The 21,043-nt window shown below is 65.2% G+C and overlaps 1 protein-coding gene across 1 annotated transcript in view; it reads left to right on the top strand.

The window, feature by feature from the left end:
• Positions 1-6,204: 6,204 nt before the first annotated feature.
• The window catches only part of LOC141975079 (venom factor-like), a 32,929-nt gene continuing 18,090 nt past the window's right edge, over positions 6,205-21,043 (top strand). Inside the window, exons 1-19 of the mRNA XM_074935247.1 lie at positions 6,205-6,278; positions 6,773-6,977; positions 8,334-8,493; positions 8,632-8,702; positions 10,165-10,253; positions 10,799-10,881; positions 11,044-11,131; positions 11,427-11,529; positions 11,976-12,093; positions 12,727-12,842; positions 13,564-13,701; positions 15,320-15,520; positions 16,254-16,451; positions 16,630-16,794; positions 17,060-17,189; positions 17,728-17,802; positions 18,181-18,375; positions 19,397-19,520; positions 19,840-19,925. Of these exons, the coding sequence (XP_074791348.1) occupies positions 6,205-6,278; positions 6,773-6,977; positions 8,334-8,493; positions 8,632-8,702; positions 10,165-10,253; positions 10,799-10,881; positions 11,044-11,131; positions 11,427-11,529; positions 11,976-12,093; positions 12,727-12,842; positions 13,564-13,701; positions 15,320-15,520; positions 16,254-16,451; positions 16,630-16,794; positions 17,060-17,189; positions 17,728-17,802; positions 18,181-18,375; positions 19,397-19,520; positions 19,840-19,925 (2,419 nt within the window). The remainder of the gene's footprint in view (positions 6,279-6,772; positions 6,978-8,333; positions 8,494-8,631; positions 8,703-10,164; positions 10,254-10,798; positions 10,882-11,043; positions 11,132-11,426; positions 11,530-11,975; positions 12,094-12,726; positions 12,843-13,563; positions 13,702-15,319; positions 15,521-16,253; positions 16,452-16,629; positions 16,795-17,059; positions 17,190-17,727; positions 17,803-18,180; positions 18,376-19,396; positions 19,521-19,839; positions 19,926-21,043) is intronic.

Here is a 21,043-nt window from a genome sequence, read left to right as displayed (position 1 = left end):
GGTTTTATCCTGTGATATGACTGTATCTTCTGGCTTTTTTCCAACTTTAGAATGGATATATTTAGTGAACACTTCTGCCTTTTCTACACCATTATTGACAGTTTGCTCCTGGTGGAATTCTGCCCTAAGAAACTTAAAAATTCTGCACACGGTATTTTAAACTTCTGCATGTTTCATTTGTCAAAATAATACATGATAATCACACCAGTTTCCATTATTTTTGGCCATGCATTTTAGAATGCTTGCCAGCACGTATGGCTGTAACGATACAGACAACAACAAAAGATTCAGGAAATACTTTTTGACAAACAGATTCCTTACTCGGCATATTAGTACAGAGCTCTGAGTAATAATTCATTGAAACGACAATCCAGAACCCTATTTCCCGCACCCCTCAGAAGCAGTGCAAAGGCTTGGGGGAGTCGGGGGTAACGGAGGAGCTGAGGGAGAGGGAAGAAAATTGCAGGGAAGGACCCTGGGAGTGAACTTGGAGGGCTGGTGGGTGTGGGTGGGAAATGTAAAGAACAGGTTTTTTGTGGGGCTGGGAGGGATTATTAGGGAACTTCCCCCATGCAGACCCTGGCTGATCCCTAGCCTCTCCCATTCAGTCAAGCACATCTGCCCCGTCCCCATGTGTCTCTCTGCCCCCACTCAGCCACGCCCCCGTCCCTATGTAGCTCTGCACCCCCATCACCATGTGTCTGTGAGCCCCCACCCAGCCACCCCCCGTCCGTGTGTCCCTCTCCCCCCCTCATGTTTCTCTGCACCTCCCTCCCCCTGTGGCCCCGTGCGCCACTCCCATTCAGCCCCTGCCCCAGTCTGTCCTCCCGCACTCGCCCTTAGGAGCCCCCCCTGACCCCCACCCCACCCCAGCCCCCCACGCTCTCGGTCTCTCCATAGCCCCGTCTCCTGACCTGACCCGCTGGCGGGTTGGGAGCGGCTGCTGTGTTCTCTTGCCACAGCGGCCTCTCGTGGGCAAAAGGCGGAACTGCAGATGTTATTTCCTGCTGGAAGCTGCTGCTGGTCTTGCAACGCTGCACCCTCTGGTGGGCGAAAGGCGAAACTGCGGCAACGTGTTGGCAGGAGCTTTTCAGGGCGCAAGAAGGTAGAAGTCTGGGGGGCTCGTTAATGACGCGCGTGGGCAGGAGCGGAGAACCCCCCGGGGTACGTTCCCCCCTTTCCACTGAGGAACATCAGAGCCACGGCCAGGCGGGGTCAGAGCAAGGGTCCCTCCAGCCCAGCGTCCTGTCTGCCGACAGTGGCCAGGGCCCCCCGAGGGAATGAACAGAACAGGGAATCGCCCAGTGATCCCTCCCCTGTCGCTCGTTCCCAGCCTCTGGCAAACAGGGGCTAGGGACACCGTCCCTGCCCAGCCTGGCTAATAGCCATGGATGGACCTATCCTCCAGGAACTTATCGAGTTCTTTTTTGAACCCTGTTATAGTCTTGGCCTTCACAACATCCTCTGGCAAGGAGTTCCACAGGTTGGCTGTGCATTGTGTGAAGAAATACTTCCTTTTATTTGTTTTAAACCTGTTGCCTGTTAATTTCATTGGGTGACCCCTAGTTCTTGTGTTATGAGAAGGAGTAACTTATTTAACTTATTTACTTTCTCCACATCAGTCATGAGTTTATAGATCTCTATTGTATTCCCCCCCCCCTTAGTCATCTCTGGGGAAAGGAGTCCAGAAGAGCTGGCTGTATTTCAAGGAATCCCTGTTGAGGTTACAGGGACAAACCATCCCAATGAGTCGAAAGAATAGTAAATATGGCAGGCGACCAGCTTGGCTTAACGGTGAAATCCTAGCGGATCTTAAACATAAAAAAGAAGCTTACAAGAAGTGGAAGGTTGGACATATGACCAGGGAAGAGTATAAAAATATTGCTCGGGCATGTAGGAATGAAATCAGGAGGGCCAAATCGCACCTGGAGCTGCAGCTAGCAAGAGATGTCAAGAGTAACAAGAAGGGTTTCTTCAGGTATGTTGGCAACAAAAATAAAGCCAAGGAAAGTGTGGGCCCCTTACTGAATGAAGGAGGCAACCTAGTGACAGAGGATGTGGAAAAAGCTAATGTGCTCAATGCTTTTTTTGCCTCTATCTTCACTAACAAGGACAGCTCCCAGACTGCTGCACTGGGCATCACAACATGGGGAGTAGATGGCCAGCCCTCTGTGGAGAAGGAGGTGGTTCGGGACTATTTAGAAAAGCTGGACGTGCACAAGTCCATGGGGCCAGACGAGTTGCATCCGAGAGTGCTAAAGGAATTGGTGGATGTGAGTGCAGAGTTGTTGGCCATTATCTTTGAAAACTCGTGGCGAAGGGGGAAGTCCCAGATGACTGGAAAAAGGCTAATGTAGTGCCCATCTTTAAAAAAGGGAAGAAGGAGGATCCTGGGAACTACAGGCCAGTCAGCCTGACCTCAGTCCCCGGAAAAATCATGGAGCAGGCCCTCAAAGAATCAATCCTGAAGCACTTACATGAGAGGAAAGTGATCAGGAACAGTCAGCATGGATTCACCAAGGGTAGGTCATGCCTGACTAATCTAATCGCCTTCTATGATGAGATTACTGGTTCTGTGGATGAAGGGAAAGCAGTGGATGTATTGTTTCTTGACTTTAGCAAAGCTTTTGACACGGTCTCCCACAGTATTCTTGCCAGCAAGTTAAAGAAGTATGGGCTGGATGAATGCACTATAAGGTGGGTAGAAAGTTGGCTAGATTGTCGGGCTCAACGGGTAGTGATCAATGGCTCCATGCCTAGTTGGCAGCCGGTATCAAGTGGAGTGCCCCAGGGGTCAGTCCTGGAGCCGGTTTTGTTCAATATCTTCATAAATGATCTGGAGGATGGTGTGGATTGCACTCTCAGCAAATTTGCGGATGATACTAAACTGGGAGGAGTGGTAGATATGCTGGAGGGCAGGGATAGGATACAGAGGGACATAGACAAATTGGAGGATTGGGCCAAAAGAAATCTGATGAGGTTCAATAAGGATAAGTGCAGGATCCTGCACTTAGGACGGAAGAACCCAATGCACCGCTACAGACTAGGGTCCGAATGGCTCGGCAGCAGTTCTGCGGAAAAGGACCTAGGGGTGACAGTGGACGAGAAGCTGGATATGAGTCAGCAGTGTGCCCTTGTTGCCAAGAAGGCCAATGGCATTTTGGGATGTATAAGTAGGGGCATAGCGAGCAGATCGAGGGACGTGATCGTTCCCCTCTATTCGACACTGGTGAGGCCTCATCTGGAGTACTGTGTCCAGTTTTGGGCCCCACACTACAAGAAGGATGTGGATAAATTGGAGAGAGTCCAGCGGAGGGCAACAAAAATGATTAGGGGACTGGAACACATGACTTATGAGGAGAGGCTGAGGGAACTGGGATTGTTTAGTCTACGGAAGAGAAGAATAAGGGGGGATTTGATAGCTGCTTTCAACTACCTGAAAGGGGGTTCCAAAGAGGATGGTTCTAGACTCTTCTCAGTGGTAGCAGATGACAGGACAAGGAGTAATGGTCTCAAGTTGCAGTGGGGGAGGTTTAGGTTGGATATTAGGAAAAACTTTTTCACTAGGAGGGTGGTGAAACACTGGAATGCGTTACCTAGGGAGGTGGTAGAATCTCCTTCCTTAGAAGTTTTTAAGGTCAGGCTTGACAAAGCCCTGGCTGGGATGATTTAATTGGGGATTGGTCCTGCTTTGAGCAGGGGGTTGGACTAGATGACCTCCTGAGGTCCCTTCCAACCCTGATATTCTATGATTCTATGATTCTTTGATCTCTTTTCCAAACTGAAAAGTCCCAGTCTTATTAATCTCTCCTCATTCGGCAGCTGTTCCATACCTCTAATAATTTTTGTTGCCCTTTTCTGAACCTTTTCCAATTCCAATATTTATTTTGTGAGATGGGGCGACCACATCTGCACGCAGGATTCAAGATGTGGGCGTCCCATGGATTTCCATAGAGGCAATGGGACATTTTCTGTCTTATGATCTCTCCCTTTCTGAATGATTCCTCACATTCTGTTCGCTTTTCTGACGGCCGCTGCACATTGAGCGGATGTTTTCAGAGAACTCTCCACAAGGACTCCACGGTCTCTTTCTCGAGTGGTAACAGCTAATTTAGACCCCATCATTTTATAGGTATAGTTGGGATTATGTTTTCCCGTGTGCATCTAATTTATATTCATTACCATCAACTTCCCCTTATTTCTGTTTGTTATATATGATTTTTAATAGCCACTTTCACGTCCCCTCTAAGCCAGGTTGGTTTTTTTTAACCAGTGCGGCCTGCTTTCTTGACTGTAGATTTTTGGGCATCTACTAACATGTTCTTAAGACAGGTTTCAGAGGAGCAGCCGTGTGAGTCTGTATTCGCAAAAAGAACAGGAGGACTTGTGGCACCTTAGAGATGAACCAGTTTATTTGAGCATGAGCTTCCACTGCATGCAGCCGATGAAGTGAGCTGTAGCTCACGAAAGCTTATGCTCAAATAAATTGGTTAGTCTCTAAGGTGCCACAAGTCCTCCTGTTCTTAAGAAGTTCCCAATTTTTCCATTTCAATTCTTTCTCCCAGTGAATGTGGTTCAGAATTGTTTTTCCAGCTCAGTGGGACTGGCCCTTGCCAAGCACCGATACTTTGCTTTGGACTTTATTCTGTTTGCATGGAACCAATGCGCTCAGTTAATCCTGCTGGCTCCTTTGGACCTCATCCAGCCAGAACGGAAACCAAAGGCCAGAGCCACGGTGGCTGCCAATCACCCCAGCTCCGTCAGGGGCGACACCCCCTGTGGCCCTGGCCGAAGGAACAAGGACAATCATGACTCCTCAGGGGCCACGTGGTGAGTGTGGATCTCAGGGATGCAGCCTCTACTGGGACGAGGGGCTGAAGCCTTGGGGCCGAACCACGGCTGGCACGAAGGGGTGCAGCTGCGGCAGTTTATGCCAGCTGGGACTCTGGCCGGCTCTGCCAGGGGGACGAAGCCTCGCTAGGTCTGGGGCTGGACACAGCTCCGCTCCGCGATGGACGGACACTTTGCGTGTAGCCTCTTTGCTTGTTTGCTAGCTAGCTAATAAAGCTGAAACCCCTCGAGGTGAGTGTGATTCTGCAGTGGCACCGTGACCCAGAGCAATGGGGCCAGCCGGGGAATGGCCAGGCACCGGGGACAGGGTGCTGCCCTGCTCCAGTACCCAAAGGACCTGGGAGGTGGTTGCTCTGGGAACGTTGCAGGGACATCCGGGGACAAAGCACCTTCCAGCCCCAGTCTGGCCCCGCCATGCCCGGAGCTCCTGGAGCCATGGTCCCTGCCCCGCGAGCCAGCTGGGAAGTGAGTCTGGGCACCATTTGGTTCTTACCTGCAGCAAGCTGGTCCTCTCCTCGGCCGCAGGGGTGGGGTCGTTGACCCCCGATGGGCAGGTGGGGCTGGTGATTATGGGGCAGATTGGATGGGGGAGGAGGCAGTTCAGAGGCCAGGCGCCAGCCCCGGAAACCCAAGAGCTATTTACCAATAACCACCCCGGGTTGAGCTGCTTCGCCCCGTGGCGTCGGCGCCTGGCAGGGCCCTGGGTTCAGCTTCTCGCTGCAGCCACAAGGGCTCAGACCTTGGTCCCTCTTTCTCTGTGCTCGGAGACAGGGACTCCGGGCGCTGGGGCATTAGGCGAGCACCCGCTCTCACGAGCTGGGGACACAGCCGGCCTCCCCCGGAGAGCCAGGGCCTCGCTCACCTAGGACGTGCCCAGCAGACAGAGCTTCCTCTGCCTGGGGGGCACAGCTGGGGGAGGAGGTGGCATGGGGAGCTTGCCAGGCCTCTGTGGCTGAGGAGAGGCTGCCAGCTCTGGAGGGGCAGAGCCAAGGGGATGCCTCCCCGGCAGGGGACTTTGTTCTGAAGAGAGGAGGGGGGACGCCCAGGGGCAGAGAGAGGCCGTGTGCTGGGCAGAGCCCCCCCCCCCCGCAGTCACCCTGACACGGGGGACCCCTCACCCGGCTCCGTCCCCCCACCTGGAAGCGGCACCAGGGTGTCTCAGAATCAGCCTGGCCCTGGCCCAGGGAGGCCGACCCAGCCTGGCAATTACGGGAAACCTCTGGCCTTCCTGACAGTCCGTCCCCCTGGGTTGGCCATTAACTCGCTGCCCCCGCCAGGGCAGCCCTCTTGGCTCAGCCAGATAAAGAGGCCGTGCCCAGCGCTGCCCCCCACTCCAGCCCCCCGGCTCGCAGCATGGGCGCCCGGGCTCTGTGCCTCCTCAGGGGGCTGCTGCTGCTGGGCCCAGGGCTGGGCCAGGCTGGGCCCATGTGAGTGCCGGGGGGCCGGGGCTGGGGCAGCCGGGGCTGGGGCAGGCAGGACACAGAACGGGGGCGGCTCCAGGCCGCCGGTCCTACCGCCCAGCTGCTGTTTGCCCGGGGCCCAGAGCCACGGGCTGGTCCTGGGGGGGTCTGAGCGGGGGCCCAGCTCCCCCCACCCCAGCTGGTGTCTGGGGTCTCCCTCCCGAGGCAGCCTGGGAGAACGGGGGGGGAGGGTTCGGTGCCCCCCCCCAGCAGAGTACCTGGCCGCCCCCAAACCCGCCCCAGGGCCACGTCCTCCCGGCAGGCAGCGCCCCCCAGCAGTGGGTGGTGGGGCGGGGACCAACTCCTGGGTGCTGGGGGGCATGGGGAAGCAAGTTTCTCTTCAGCGCGTGCCCCGTGCCATGGTGGCCTGGGGTCCAGGGTTCCCAGGGCGCGACAGAGGGTCGGGCAGGGCCAGGCGGGGCCGGGTCTCCTGTGTGCCAGCCTGGTGCCCTCCCCGGCAGGTACTTCCTGGCGGCCCCCAACGTCCTGCGTGTGGGGAACGAGGAGAACGTGGTGCTCCAGGCCCAGGACCGGGAGGGGAGCCTCTCGCAGGACGTCCGCGTGCAGATCCGGCTCTTCGACTTCCCGAAGAGGGCGACGATGCTGCAAGAAAAAGTCGTCTGGCTGAGGCCAGCCAACGGCTCCCTGGCCATGACCACGGTGCAGGTGGGAGACCGGAGAGGCTGGGGGGGCACCACCTGTAGCCACAACACGTCCTGCTGCAGGCCCCCGCGGTGCATGGCACTAGGGGGCGCTGTGCTGCGGGGAGTGGGATCGGTGGGGGGTGGGGGGGGATTGGTGGGGGCGCTGTGCTGCGGGGAGTGGGATCGGTGGGGGGCGCTGTGCTGCGGGGAGTGGGGGGGATCAGTGGGGGGAGGGGGGGATCGGTGGGGGGCGCTGTGCTGCGGGGAGTGGGGGGGATCGGTGGGGGGCGCAGTGCTGCGGGGAGTTGGATCGGTGGGGGGCGGGGGAGGATTGGTGGGGGCGCTGTGCTGCGGGGAGTGGGATCAGTGGGGGACGGAGGGGATCGGTGGGGGGCGCTGTGCTGCGGGGAGTGGGGGGGATCAGTGGGGGGAGGGGGGGATCGGTGGGGGGCGCTGTGCTGCGGGGAGTGGGGGGGATCAGTGGGGGGCGGGGGTGATTGGTGGGGGGCGCAGTGCTGCGGGGAGTTGGATCGGTGGGGGGCGGGGGGGGTTGGTGGGGGCGCTGTGCTGCGGGGAGTGGGATCAGTGGGGGGCGGGGGGGATCGGTGGGGGGCGCTGTGCTGCGGGGAGTGGGGGGGTCAGTGGGGGGAGGGGGGATCAGTGGGGGGCGCTGTGCTGCGAGGAGTGGGGGGGATCAGTGGGGGGCGGGGGTGATCGGTGGGGGGCACAGTGCTGCGGGGAGTGGGGTGGGGGGGTCACCAGGGGGCTCTCCCCTGAGGGTCAGCGTTGGTCCTGGGGGGTTGCTGCTGGGTTTTTAGGAGACGGGTGTCACAGAGTGTGGGGGAGCCGGGGCCCTGCACCCCCCACATCCTGCCATTCCCCGGGACTCAGCCAGCCGGTAACACAGAGGGTTTACTGGACGACGGGAACACAGCCCAAACCAGAGCTTGTAGGTACAGAGACCAGGACCCCTCAGTCAGGTCCCTCTTGGGGGGCAGGGAGGCCTGACCCCGGTGCTGGGCCTTCCCACCACCCCCGCCTCTGCCCCCCCCCCCACTCCCCAGCCAGCTCCAAACTGAAACCCCCTCCCATTGCTAAGGCAGGCGGGGGAAGTGAGTGGTTGGCCAAGCCCCTGGAGCGCCTCGGACGGGAGGAGGGCTCCTTACTGGGAGTACTGGGTGGGTGGGGTGGGGGTGTCCCCAGCCCTCGCGCACACGGGACCCCGGGTGCTCGCACTGGTCCGTCCCTCACAGTGCACGGACCCAGGTGCCCTGACCCGAGAGCCGGCTGGGGCTGGGTGCCGCATGCTCCCCGGAGATGTGGGGGCGGAAGCGGGGCTGCACCCGGGGCTCTGGCATGGATCATTCATGCCCTCCAGGTCCCAGAGCAGTATGTCTCCAAGGGCACCGAGAAGCAGTACGTGGTGGTCCAGGCCATATTCGGAGACGTCCCCTTGGAGAAATACATCCTGATCTCCCCACACACCGGCTACACCTTTGTCCAGACCGACAAGCCCATCTACACCCCCAGCCAGAATGGTGAGGCATGTTGCTGGGGGAGGGGCCGGGGGGGCTCCTGCCTGCAGGCGAGTGGGGTGTGGGGGTGCAGCCACTGACTTCAGCACTTGGGTTAGATACCCAACCAGCCCAGCGTCTCCCATATCTTCACCCCTCCAGTGAACTACAGGGTCTTCGCCGTCAACCACCGGATGGACCCCCTGGAGGCTAACTGCATCATTGTCATTCAGGTATTACAGCCTATCCCAGAAGGGGGTGGGGCTAACCCACCAGAAGGGGTGGGGCTAATGATCCCACTACTGCCACCAGAGCGGTGCAGCCAGAGCACAGTAACACCCCAGGCCCCCAATGTCCAGTATCCCCCTCACCCACCATCTAGCCAACCCCTTTCTGAGGGCCTGGGGAGGCTATGTCATTGTCACGGAGTCCCCGGGCGATGCTCTGGAACTGCTCCCCACGAAGCCAGGCAGGACTCTGGGGGAGCCTCCTCTCTGGGAGCAGCCTGTCTGCAGGACACACAGCTCACCCGGCTTCCACCTTCCTGGGTCTGGCCTCGGAGCATTCAGCCTCCTCTGCCCCTCCGTGCGCTTCCCACAGCAAGTCCGCCCAGGCGGGGTCCTGGGGAAGCCAGAGGGTCCTGCCCCCCAACTCCGCAGTCAGACGGGACTCTCAGCCAGCCGGGAAAACAGAAGGTTTATTAGTCGACAGGAACACAGCGTAGGGCAGAGCTCGTCAGCACAGGAATCCGTGACTTTCAGCCAAGTCTACCAGGGCTCTGGCCCTCCCCCTGCGCCCCAAGCCAGCCGATACTGACTCGCTTCCAGCTGCCTGGCCCCTGCCCGGCCCATTGCTCCTCCTCCGGCCTTTGTCCGCTCCTGGGGCCAGAGTCACCTGGTCGCATCCCCCTCCTGGGTCTCAGGGGAGGAGGGGGCGGCCAGAGCATCCCTGCAGGCAGCTGGAGCAGCCTCCGCAAAAGTCACTCACAGCATCCATGCAAAGCAGTCAGACTCACCTACAACATAACAAGGGAAAATCCCCACTGGAGGGCAAAGTCCCCTGCAGAGACCGGCCTGTGGGAGCCCCGCTAACATTGCCACCCCCCGGGGCACTGCCCTGCAACGACACTCGCCCCGAGGTGTTACACAGAAACGCCCAGAGGCGTGCCGGTCCCCCCCCAGGGAGTGTTCGCAGGGCATCCCCCGTCCCGAGTCCCCCGACCCGTCTCCCCCAGCGCCCAGCCCGCTCCTGGTGCACACGGCCCTTCTCCGAGCCAGAAACAGCAGCTTGTTACCCGGCGGGCTGGGCCAGACGGAGCAACGCGGGGCGGGGGGTTCGCTCAGCAGGGCGCGGCCAGTGGGGCGGGTCAGAGCCAAACAAGGGACAAAGGTGCTTTCCAATGGCTCAGGCCTAACTGCCCCAGGGACCCTCCTCGGGCAAGGTGGGCTCCTCACCTGGCTGCCTTGTCCAGCAACAGCCAGCGGGCTCTTTGCCGGGGTCCCCGGGGCTGGTTTCCCGTGTCTCCTGGAGGCAGAGAGCACCAGGCTCCCGGCCCCTCTCGGCATGGCCCAGCCACCCTCTGAACGGGCTCTCCAGAGCCTGGCACTGCCCCGGGGTGATTGCCAGGTACTCGCTTGCTCCCCAGTCCGGGACTCGGCCTGGCCTCACTGACCCGAACTCCCCCTCCCACCGCAGAGCCCCGAGGGCATCACAGTCAGCAGCACTACCCGGAAACTGGAAAAGGGCCTGTACGCCGGCACCTTCCACATCCCTGAGCACGTCAGGTGGGCACCAGAGCCACGGGCCGCACAGCCCCTGGGGGGCACAGCCCCATGGACACCCGGGCAGTGGGGTGGCACAGCCCCATGGGCACCCAGGCAGTGGGGTGGCACAGCCCCATGGGCACCTGGGCAGTGAGGTGGCACAGCCCCATAGGCAGCCGGGGGACAGAGCCCCATGGGCACCTGGGCAGTGGGGGGCACAGCCCCATGGGCACCTGGGCAGTGGGGTGGCACAGCCCCATGGGCACCCGGGCAGTGGGGGAGCACAGCCCCATGGGCACCCGGGCAGTGGGGGGGCACAGCCCCATAGGCACCCAGGGGACAGAGCCCCATGGGCACCTGGGCAGTGGGGTGGCACAGCCCCATGGGCACCCGGGCAGCAGGGTGGCTCACTGAGCGTGGGCATGTCCTGCAGGGCAGGCTGCTGCAGGGGGCTGTTGTGGCTCGTGCCCCTGCCGGACTCAGGCAGGAGTCCCCCTCCTCTGGGCAGTGGGTCAAGGTGCAGGGGGGCTGCCTGGTGCCCCACACTGGGTTTTGTTTCCCTCCAGCCTGGGCTCCTGGCGGATCGTGACGCGGTTCCAGAGCAGCCCCTGGCAGCCGCACAGCACCGAGTTCGAGGTGAAGGAGTACGGTGAGTGCCGGCTGGAACGGGGGGCCAGGGGGCGTCTGGCTCAGCCACTCCCTCCCTGCCCGCCTGGCCCACGGAGCCCCCCACCGCCCCGTGGGGAAGCCAACCAGCTCCCTCCCCCCACCCCCACCGCCTGTCTGAGCCCCGGCCCCCCTGTCCCCCCAGAGCTGCCCAGCTTCGATGTGCTGCTCACACCCACCAAGAAGTTCTTCTATCTCAGCGACGACAGCCTGACCATCGCCATCGAATCCAGGTGAGCCGGGGCCCCTCAGCCCTGCCTGGGGCATCTCGCGGGGGGCAGCTCAGGCTGTGGGGCAGGGGGCCATCTCCTGGGCCTGTGGCCCTCTCGAGCCCAAAGCACCAGCTTCTGCTGCCACTTCCACCAGGGCAACCCTAGCCAGGGAGCAGAATTTGGCCCTGTCAGCGCTGCCATGCAGCCACTTCTGGGGGGGACCGGCAGCTACCCAGCACTTTGAGGGGGAATCACAGGGGCGTCCCTGTGAGACGCCAGCAGCCAAACGCTCCCCTCTTCTTTCCTGGTGACTCAGGTACGTGTTCAATGAGCCCGTGGACGGCTACGCCCTGGTGATCTTCGGGGTCAAGACAGAGACTCAGAAAATCCGCCTCCAGAAGTCCCTCCAGAGAGTTGAGGTGAGTTATTACATGGATTGTGGCAGCACCTACAGGCCCTGCCTGAGATCAGGGCCCCGTCGTGTCGGGAGCTGGCCAGACCCCCACCGAGATCAGGGCCAGTCGTGCCGGGAGCTGCCCAGGCTCCAGCCGAGACCAGGGCCCCATCGTGCCGGGAGCTGCCCAGACCCCAACCGAGACCAGGGCCCCATCGCGCCGGGAGCTGCCCTGACCCCCACTGAGATCAGGGCCAGTCGTGCCGGGCGCTGCCCAGACCCCAGCCGAGACCAGGGCCCCGTCGTGCCGGGAGCTGCCCAGACCCCGGCTGAGATCAGGGCCCCGTCGTGCCTGGAGCTGCCCAGACCCCGGCCGAGATCAGGGCCAGTCGTGCCAGGCATTGCCCAGACCCCGGCCGAGATCAGGGCCAGTCGTGCCGGGCGCTGCCCAGATAGTAACTCTCCCTGCAGATAAATGACGGCGAAGGCCAAGCGACGCTGACGGGGCAGGTGCTCAGGGAAGAGTTTGCCAATCCAGAGGAGCTGCTCAACGCCTTCATCTTCGTTAACGTCACCGTCTTCTCCTCCGGTGAGCGCTGGGCTGGGGGGGCGGGGTGGGGCCGCGCGGGATCCGCCCAGGCAGCTGCGTCCGTGCCAGGGTGCTGCAGGGTGCTCGTGGCAGGGCCTGGAGCCAGCTCCTTCCAGGAGGGGCTGGATGAGAGGGCGGCGTGTGTGGCAGGAGGGACGAAGGCCCGGCGGGTGTCAGCTCGGTCTCCGAGGCACTTGAACCCAGGACCCTTCCCCACCCACCCTGGACGGCAACCCCACAGGACCTCATCCAAGGGCAGGAGCCCACGCTCTGCTGGCATCACCTGGGGGCCATTTTGCAAGCCCTCGGGGCCCTTAACCAGCCCCCTGCTAGGCCAGGTTGCCCCTCAACCCCCACCCCTCGGGCCCTGCTCTGTAGCGCCCCCCGTAGGCCAAGCGTGGCACACAGGTGGCCATCGGCTCAGGCCCTGGGGTTCTGGGCCAGCTCTGGGCTCCTCCCCGGCCCAGCGTCGCCAGCACTGGGAGCTCGCGGGCACCAGGCCTGTGCCAGGGTAGAGAAGGGCTGACAGGCCCCGGGTGTCCCTTCTCCCCCCACCAAGCCCCTCCGCCAGGGTGACTGCCCCCCACCCCAGCAGCAGCTCCCCCTTTCCCGACACGCCATGTCGTCCCCCAGGCGGTGACATGATGCAGGCCGAGAACTCGGAGGTCAAGATCGTCAGCACCCCCTACAGCATCCGGTTCGTCAGGACACCGGGGTTCTTCAAGCCGGGGATGCCCTTTAATTTCAGGGTATGGGACGCACCAGCATCAGATCCCCCCCCGCGGAATCGCCGGGGGCGGGGAGGGCTTGGAGCAGAGCCGTCGTCAGCCCGGCCCGGCCCTGGGCCCATCTAGCCCGGTATCCCGGCTCCGACAGCACCACTGCTGTGGAGGAAGGCGCCCAGAGCCCTGCAGGCCGCAACGATGAGATTCCTGGCCCCGGGGAATTAGATGTCATGATGCAGGGGGTCTCTGGCACAGCCAGGCCTCTTGGACCTGTTCTGCCCCTCGCTGCTCTAACTAGGGATGTTCTCATTAGCCACAGAAATGGCTGGTCCCTTTTCTCAACCCTGCCCAGCTCTTTGCTTCAGAGCTATCTTGTGGCAGTGAGTTCCACAGGTTAATGGTGAAAGGGAGTGGGAAGCTCATCCAAGCCGAGGGGCAGGTGACCTATCTGTGGGACACACGAGTCAAGTCTGGCTTGCGGAGTGGGACCGTCTGGGGCTGGGATCAGAGCATGGGGCAGGACGGCCAGGTCTGTGTTCTGCTCCAGCCTTGCTACGCCCCTGGGCCTCGCACGACCCCTCTGCGGGCAGGGCAGCACCACGCTCGCCCTGGGACAGGGGGTGGGTGGGGGAGAGGCTGTGGCTCAAGCAGCAGCCACGTGGCTCATTAGAGCCGGGGAAAGATAAATCTCATCCCCCCTGCGCGGCTCCACGTCACCGTCTGCCGCTCTGCTCCCCTGCACCAGGTCTACGTCACCAACCCGGACGGGTCGCCGGCCACCGACGTCCTTGTTTGTAGCAGGGACCAGAAGCGCACGACCAAGGCGGGCCTGGCCTCCATGGTCCTCAACACCCAACCCAGCACTAAAACCCTGGAGGTCCAGGTACCTGCTGCTCTGGGCTGTCTGGGAGCAAGTGCGGAGCCCCACTGGTGCCCCTCACTCCCGACCCACAGCCCCCTGCTAGCCCAGCCCTGCCCCCCACCAGCTCCGCCAGTGCCCCTCACTCCCAACCCGCAGCCCCCTGCTAGCCCAGCCCTGCCCCCCACCAGCTCCGCCAGTGCCCCTCACTCCCAACCCGCAGCCCCCTGCTAGCCCAGCCCTGGCCTCTCCCCAGCTCTGCCAGTGCCCCTCACTCCCGACCCACAGCCCCCTGCTAGCCCAGCCCTGCCCCCCACCAGCTCCGCCAGTGCCCCTCACTCCCAACCCGCAGCCCCCTGCTAGCCCAGCCCTGCCCCCCACCAGCTCCGCCAGTGCCCCTCACTCCCGACCCGCAGCCCCCTGCTAGCCCAGCCCTGCCCCCCACCAGCTCCGCCGGTGCCCCTCACTCCCGACCCGCAGCCCCCTGCTAGCCCAGCCCTGCCCCCCACCAGCTCCGCCGGTGCCCCTCACTCCCAACCCGCAGCCCCCTGCTAGCCCAGCCCTGGCCTCTCCCCAGCTCTGCCAGTGCCCCTCACTCCCGACCCGCAGCCCCCTGCTAGCCCAGCCCTGCCCCCCACCAGCTCTGCCAGTGCCCCTCACTCCCGACCCGCAGCCCCCTGCTAGCCCAGCCCTGCCCCCCACCAGCTCCGCCGGTGCCCCTCACTCCCGACCCGCAGCCCCCTGCTAGCCCAGCCCTGCCCCCCACCAGCTCCGCCGGTGCCCCTCACTCCCGACCCGCAGCCCCTGCTAGCCCAGCCCTGCCCCCCACCAGCTCCGCCGGTGCCCCTCACTCCCGACCCGCAGCCCCCTGCTAGCCCAGCCCAGGCCTCTCCCCAGCTCTGCCAGTGCCCCTCACTCCCGACCCGCAGCCCCCTGCTAGCCCAGCCCTGGCCTCTCCCCCAGCTCTGCCAGTGCCCCTCACTCCCGACCCGCAGCCCCCAATAGCCCAGCCCTGCTCCCCACCAGCTCCGCCGGTGCCCCTCACTCCCGACCCGCAGCCCCTGCTAGCCCAGCCCTGCCCCCCACCAGCTCCGCCGGTGCCCCTCACTCCCGACCCGCAGCCCCCTGCTAGCCCAGCCCTGGCCTCTCCCCAGCTCTGCCAGTGCCCCTCACTCCCGACCCGTAGCCCCCTGCTAGCCCAGCCCTGCCCCCCACCAGCTCCGCCGGTGCCCCTCACTCCCGACCCGCAGCCCCCTGCTAGCCCAGCCCTGCCCCCCACCAGCTCCGCCGGTGCCCCTCACTCCCGACCCGCAGCCCCCTGCTAGCCCAGCCCTGGCCTCCCCCCAGCTCTGCCAGTGCCCCCAATCCCGACCCGAAGCCCCCTGCTAGCCCAGCCCTGGCCTCCCCCCAGCTCTGCCAGTGCCCCCAATCCCCACCCAGAGCCCCCTGATATTCCAGCCCTGGGCTCCCCTCCCCTGAGTTTTTCCAATGCACCCTGATTAATCCTCACCTCCGACTCCCCCTCTCTTGAGCAGTGGGGCTGTGGCAGAGGGGCACCCCGCGGGCTGCGTCGGCTCCCAGGGTGCGGGGGGAGAGATGGACCCGGGAGCCGTTTTGCCCAGGGCTCGGTTCCCCGTTGCAGGTGGCGACCTGCGGCCCTCTGGCACCCCCAGCGCAGCAGGCCACGGCCACGAAAACCATCCAGGCCTACGAGACGCCGAACAGCTCTGGGCACCTCCTGCACATCGGGGTGGAGACGGAGGCGGCTCAAGTGGGGACCCCGCTGAGCGTCATGCTCAACACGGAGCACCAGAGCTCAGAGGCCAAGCAGTTCACCATCCTGGTGAGCGCCAGGCCGGCGGCCAGCCTGGGATCCGCGGCCGGGGACGTGGCCAGCCCCCCGCACAGCCTGCGCTGGGCACCCCCCGCTTCAGCAGCAGCGTCCGGGGCCCAGCACCCCCGGGGCTGGTGGGGCTGGACAGGCCCCGGGAGCTGGGAAATGCGAGTGTCCCTGCGCGTCGGGAACTGCAACCGTCTGTCTGAGGAGCCGGCCCTGGGCTGGCGTTCGGCCTGCTGGGTCTGTCTGCCCCACATGCCCCCCCATGGATCCGTCTGTCCGTCCCCCCCGGGGTCTGTCTGTCCCCACATGCCCACCTTCCGGGTCTGTCTGTCCCCACACTCCCCTCCAGGTCTATCTGCCCCCCATGCCCTCCCATGGATCGGTCTGTCCCCCCACCCCGGGTCTGTCTGTCCCCACGTGCCCCCCCTCCAGGACTGTCTGTCCCACATGCCCCCTGATCCGTCTCTCCCCCCCATAGGTCCGTCTTGTCCCATACCCCCACAGCGCTGTCACACTCCCACCGCCCTGGCATGGCGTCACCTCGCCGCAGAGGGGGCTGCTCCTGCGTGGTGGACGTGGGCGCCCACGTTAATGGCTCCTGGGTGGAGCCTGGGCGCTGCCCAGCCCTCGGCTCTGCAGCCTCAGAGCCCTGGCCGGCGAGTGCCGAGAGCCAGGCCCTGCTCCCATGGGGCTGCCCGGGCCCCTGGCGCCTCACCCGGCTCCCTCCCTCCCCCAGCTGCTGAGCAAGGGCAGGATTGTCCGGGCCTGGACCCAGCCCCGCAACCCTGGCGCCGTCGTGACGGCCTGGACGCTGGACGTGGAGCCCCAGCTGCTGCCCTCCTTCCGCATCGTGGCCTCTTACTACCTGCCGGGACCTGCGGAGCTGGTGGCCGACTCGGTGTGGGTGGACGTGGTGGACGGCTGCATGGGCACCGTGAGTCCCTGGGGCGCCGGGCGGGGGGGCTGCAGCCCGACGGGCCTTTCCCTGCTTGGCCCCCCGGTTCCGCTCCCTGCCCCCTCCACGTCGGGGGCAGCCCAGGCCCCCTGCCCTGGGGTGGGGAGGGCGCCAGGGGCCGGGTTCTCGTCTCACCCCGTCTCCTCGTCCCGCCCAGCTGCGGGTTGGCCCCCAGAGCAAGGATGACAAGAAGAAGGAGTTCAAGCCCCAGCGGGAACTCAAGCTGGAGGTGACTGGGGACCCCCAGGCCATGGTGGGGCTGGTGGCCGTGGACAAGGCCCTGGTCACGCTCAACAAGAAAAACAAACTGACGCAGAAGAAGGTGAGAGAAGGCGCTGACCATGGGAGTGGGGGAGGGGGCAGCCTAGGAGCCAGGACTCCTGGGTTCTCTCCTGGCTCTGGGAGCGGAGTGGGGTGTAGTGGTTGGAGCAGGGGGCTGGGAGCCAGGACTCCTGGGTTCTCTCCTGGCTCTGGGTAGGGACTGGGGTTTAGTGGTTGGAGCAGGGGGCTGGGAGCCAGGACTCCTGGGTTGTGGCAGGGGTCACCTGTCTCTCTGTGTCCTGTCCCCCCCCCCGCCCCCCGGGCAGGTCTGGGACATGGTGGAGGGACACGACATCGCCTGTACAGCGGGCAGCGGGAGGAACCACATGGGGGTGTTCACGGATGCGGGGCTGGACGTGGCCACCAGCCTGGGGATCTCCACCACAGCAAGGACAGGTAAGGCACGGACGGACAGGGCCTCCCACGGGGGGCAGAGATCCCAGCTCGCAGCCCCGGCAGGGCCCCGGCCAGCACATTCTGCATAGAGTGGACACGGGGACAGGACAGCTCGGGGCAGGGAACGGGCCACAGGGCCTGTCCCCTCGGGGGGCGCCGGCTCCCGCCCGGCCGCAGGGTGGGGCCTGGCTGGCTCAGGGAATGGGACATGGGGCCTGTCCCCTCCAGGCTGCAGCCTGGCCTGGGTACGTCCCTTTCCCGGCCTGACGCCTCGTCCGCACACACGGGAGAGGGTACATCCCCCCGGGGCGACGCTCCAATTTCGCTTTCGCTTCACCCTGGTCCCAGCAGCCTGGTTCAAACCAGGGCCGGAGCGTCCACACGGCCTGTGACTGAGCTGGTCCCAGCCCCCCACTGCCCCCTTTGCAAACCTGGAGCCATTTGGCACAGCAGCCAGGCCTGGTCTCCGGGGGGGGGGGGTGTCTCTGGAGGTGGGGGAGGCTCCCCCACCGCCCCTAACGGCCCCCTGACCTTGCAGATCTGCGCTGCCCCCAGCCGGCTGCCAGGCGCCGGCGACGCTCCCTGCAGACGCTGCAGAAGAAGCAGCTCAAAGGTCAGGAGGGTTTTTGGGGGGTGGGAGGGGGTCCTGCTCCGTCACGCCAGGCTCCCTGTGCCCCACGTGTGCCCCACCCAGAGCGCCCTGCCCCATGGAGCCACCACGGCCCTCGCGGCCACCCAGGATGCATCGAGCCCATCACAGGCCTCAGGCCGGCCCCTGGCTCTCTGCCCGCCCAGCGTGGCACTGCCCTGCTGCTGCGTGGCCCGGTCCCTACTCCCCGCTCACCCCTGCCCTCCCCCGCCGGCTCTGGGTGCTCGCTGGCACCCGGCCCAAGGCCCTCGCCCCGGTCTGCGAGCGCCAGCCCCGTGCTCGTCTCCCCTCCCCCGGGCCAGGATGCCTGGGTTCCAGCCCTGCCTGCACTGCTTGCCCCAGTGGACCAGTACCCGACGGCCCTGGAGAGACGGTGCTGCGAGGCCGGGATCCAGGAGAACCCCATGGGGCACTCGTGCGAGCAGAGGACGAGCCGCGTGCACCTGGGCCCCCCCTGCGTGGCCGCCTTCCTGGACTGCTGCCGCTACGCCCGGGCGCTGACCCGCGAGGAGCGCGCCAAGCTGCTGCTGGGGAAAAGTAACCGTGCCGGGGGGGCAGAGAGAGCCCAGCGGGGGGGGGCAGAGAGAGCCCAGCGGGGGGGGGGCAGAGAGAGCCCGGGAGGGGGCAGAGAGAGCCCAGCGGGGGGGGGGGGGCAGAGAGAGCGCCGGGGGGACAGAGAGAGCCCGGGAGGGGGCAGAGAGAGCCCAGTGGGGGGGGGCGGGGGGCAGAGAACCAAGCCAGGAGGGGAGATGCCCATCGGGGCTGGGGCAGCACCAGCTGGCCTAGAGTTTGGTCTGATTTGGGGCAGCAGACCGGGGGGTGGGCCGCTTTGCTGTGGAGGCGGTTGCCAGGGGAGGGGGCCCAGGCTGGGGGGGGGGCTAGGGTCCCAGGTGTCCGGTTTTCAAGGGGAATCCCCAGGGACGGCACCGCTCACGGGGCCGTTAACAGTCCAGTCGGCAGTGCCGTGGGGCTAAGGCCGGCTCCCTGCCTGTCCTGGCTCCGCGCCGTTCCCGGAAGCTGCCGGCACGTTCAGCCCCACGGCGCAGGGGCGATCAGGGAAGCTCTGTGCGCTGGCCCCGCCCCAGCGCCGGCTCCGCAGCTCCCATTGGCCGGGAACCGCAGTAAGCGGTTGGTAAGTGCTGCCCGGCCAGAGCCTGCACCCCAAACCCCCTGCCCTAGGTTGGAACCCCCTCCCACACCCCAACCCCCTCCCAGAGCCCTCACTCCGCACCCCTCCCGCACCCCAACCCCTCCCCCAGCTCTGAGCCCCCTCCCACACCCCAACCCCCTCCCAGAGCCCTCACTCCACACCCCCCCCGCACCCCAACCCCTGCCCCAGCCCAGTGAAAGTGAGGGAGGGTGGGGGAGAGCGAGAGATGGAGGGAGGGAAGGGGGGGCTTTGGGGAAGGGGAGGGGCAGGGGTGCTGAAAGGGTGCTGGGTTTTGTGCCATTAGAAAGATGGCCACCCTGTGGGGGGGCTGACTGTGGGGGAGGGGCCCGGCCTGTGGGGGGCTCCCGCCATCAGGCCCGCGCTGACCGCCCCCCGAACGCCCTGCAGCCAGCGAGGACGAGGACTGCGAGGACGAGGACTGCGGTGGCAGCGCCGTGGTGAGGAGCTACTTCCCGGAGAGCTGGCTGTGGGAGAAGTTCGTCCTGACCGAGGCAGCCCCGCTCCAGCCGGGGTGAGGGGGGCTGGGCCTGGGGGGGCCGTAACCCGGCCAGCCCCACAGGGCGGGGAGAAGGTGGGGTGTCCCGCACGCCAGGGCACTGTGCAGCTTCCCCTGCTGGGGCTGGCCCCGGTCGCAGTCGGGAGACCGGGCCAGGCCCCTGGGGGGGGATTTCTGGGTTCCCAGCGGCCCCCATGGCCCCCTGTGTCGTCTCAACTCCAGCCCAGAAGCTGCCCCAGGGCCTGGTCCAAACCCCCGGCCAGGATCCTGCTGCTGGCACCAGCCCCAGTGTTCAGTGAATGCGCCTGATTCGAACTCGCCTCCCTCCCCACAGCCTCGCCAGACACCTGATCAGCAAATACCTCCCCGACTCCATCACCACCTGGCACATCCTGGCCGTCAGCCTGACGAAAGACAAAGGTAACCCAGCTTCTGGGGGGGCTGCGGGTCGGGAGCGAGGGGCACCGACAGAGCTGGGGGGCCCAGGCTGGGCTAGCAGGGGCTGCGGGTCGGGAGAGAGGGGCACCGACAGAGCTGGGGGGCCCAGGGCTGGGCTAGCAGGGGCTGCGGGTCGGGAGAGAGGGGCACCGACAGAGCTGGGGGGCCCAGGGCTGGGCTAGCAGGGGCTGCGGGTCGGGAGCGAGGGGCACCGACAGAGCTGGGGGGGCCCAGGGCTGGGCTAGCAGGGGCTGCGGGTCGGGAGCGAGGGGCACCGACAGAGCTGGGGGCCCAGGGCTGGGCTAGCAGGGGCTGCGGGTCGGGAGCGAGGGCACCGACAGAGCTGGGGGGCCCAGGGCTGGGCTAGCAGGGGCTGCGGGTCGGGAGCGAGGGGCACCGACAGAGCTGGGGGGCCCAGGGCTGGGCTAGCAGGGGCTGCGGGTCGGGAGCGAGGGGCACCGACAGAGCTGGGGGGCCCAGGGCTGGGCTAGCAGGGGCTGCGGGTCGGGAGCGAGGGGCACCGACAGAGCTGGGGGGCCCAGGGCTGGGCTAGCAGGGGCTGCGGGTCGGGAGCGAGGGGCACCGACAGAGCTGGGGGGCCCAGGGCTGGGCTAGCAGGGGCTGCGGGTCGGGAGCGAGGGGCACCGACAGAGCTGGGGGGCCCAGGGCTGGGCTAGCAGGGGCTGCGGGTCGGGAGCGAGGGGCACCGACAGAGCTGGGGGGCCCAGGCTGGGCTAGCAGGGGCTGCGGGTCGGGAGCGAGGGGCACCGACAGAGCTGGGGGGCCCAGGGCTGGGCTAGCAGGGGCTGCGGGTCGGGAGCGAGGGGCACCGACAGAGCTGGGGGGCCCAGGCTGGGCTAGCAGGGGCTGCGGGTCGGGAGAGAGGGGCACCGACAGAGCTGGGGGGCCCAGGGCTGGGCTAGCAGGGGCTGCGGGTCGGGAGCGAGGGGCACCGACAGAGCTGGGGGGCCCAGGGCTGGGCTAGCAGGGGCTGCGGGTCGGGAGCGAGGGGCACCGACAGAGCTGGGGGGCCCAGGGCTGGGCTAGCAGGGGCTGCGGGTCGGGAGCGAGGGGCACCGACAGAGCTGGGGGGCCCAGGG

Source organism: Natator depressus, chromosome 20 (genome assembly GCF_965152275.1).
Source record: "Natator depressus isolate rNatDep1 chromosome 20, rNatDep2.hap1, whole genome shotgun sequence".
NCBI lineage: Eukaryota > Metazoa > Chordata > Testudines > Cheloniidae > Natator > Natator depressus.
The sequence above is the reverse complement of the archived record's forward strand: the minus strand, read 5'-3'. Positions and strand labels throughout refer to the sequence as shown.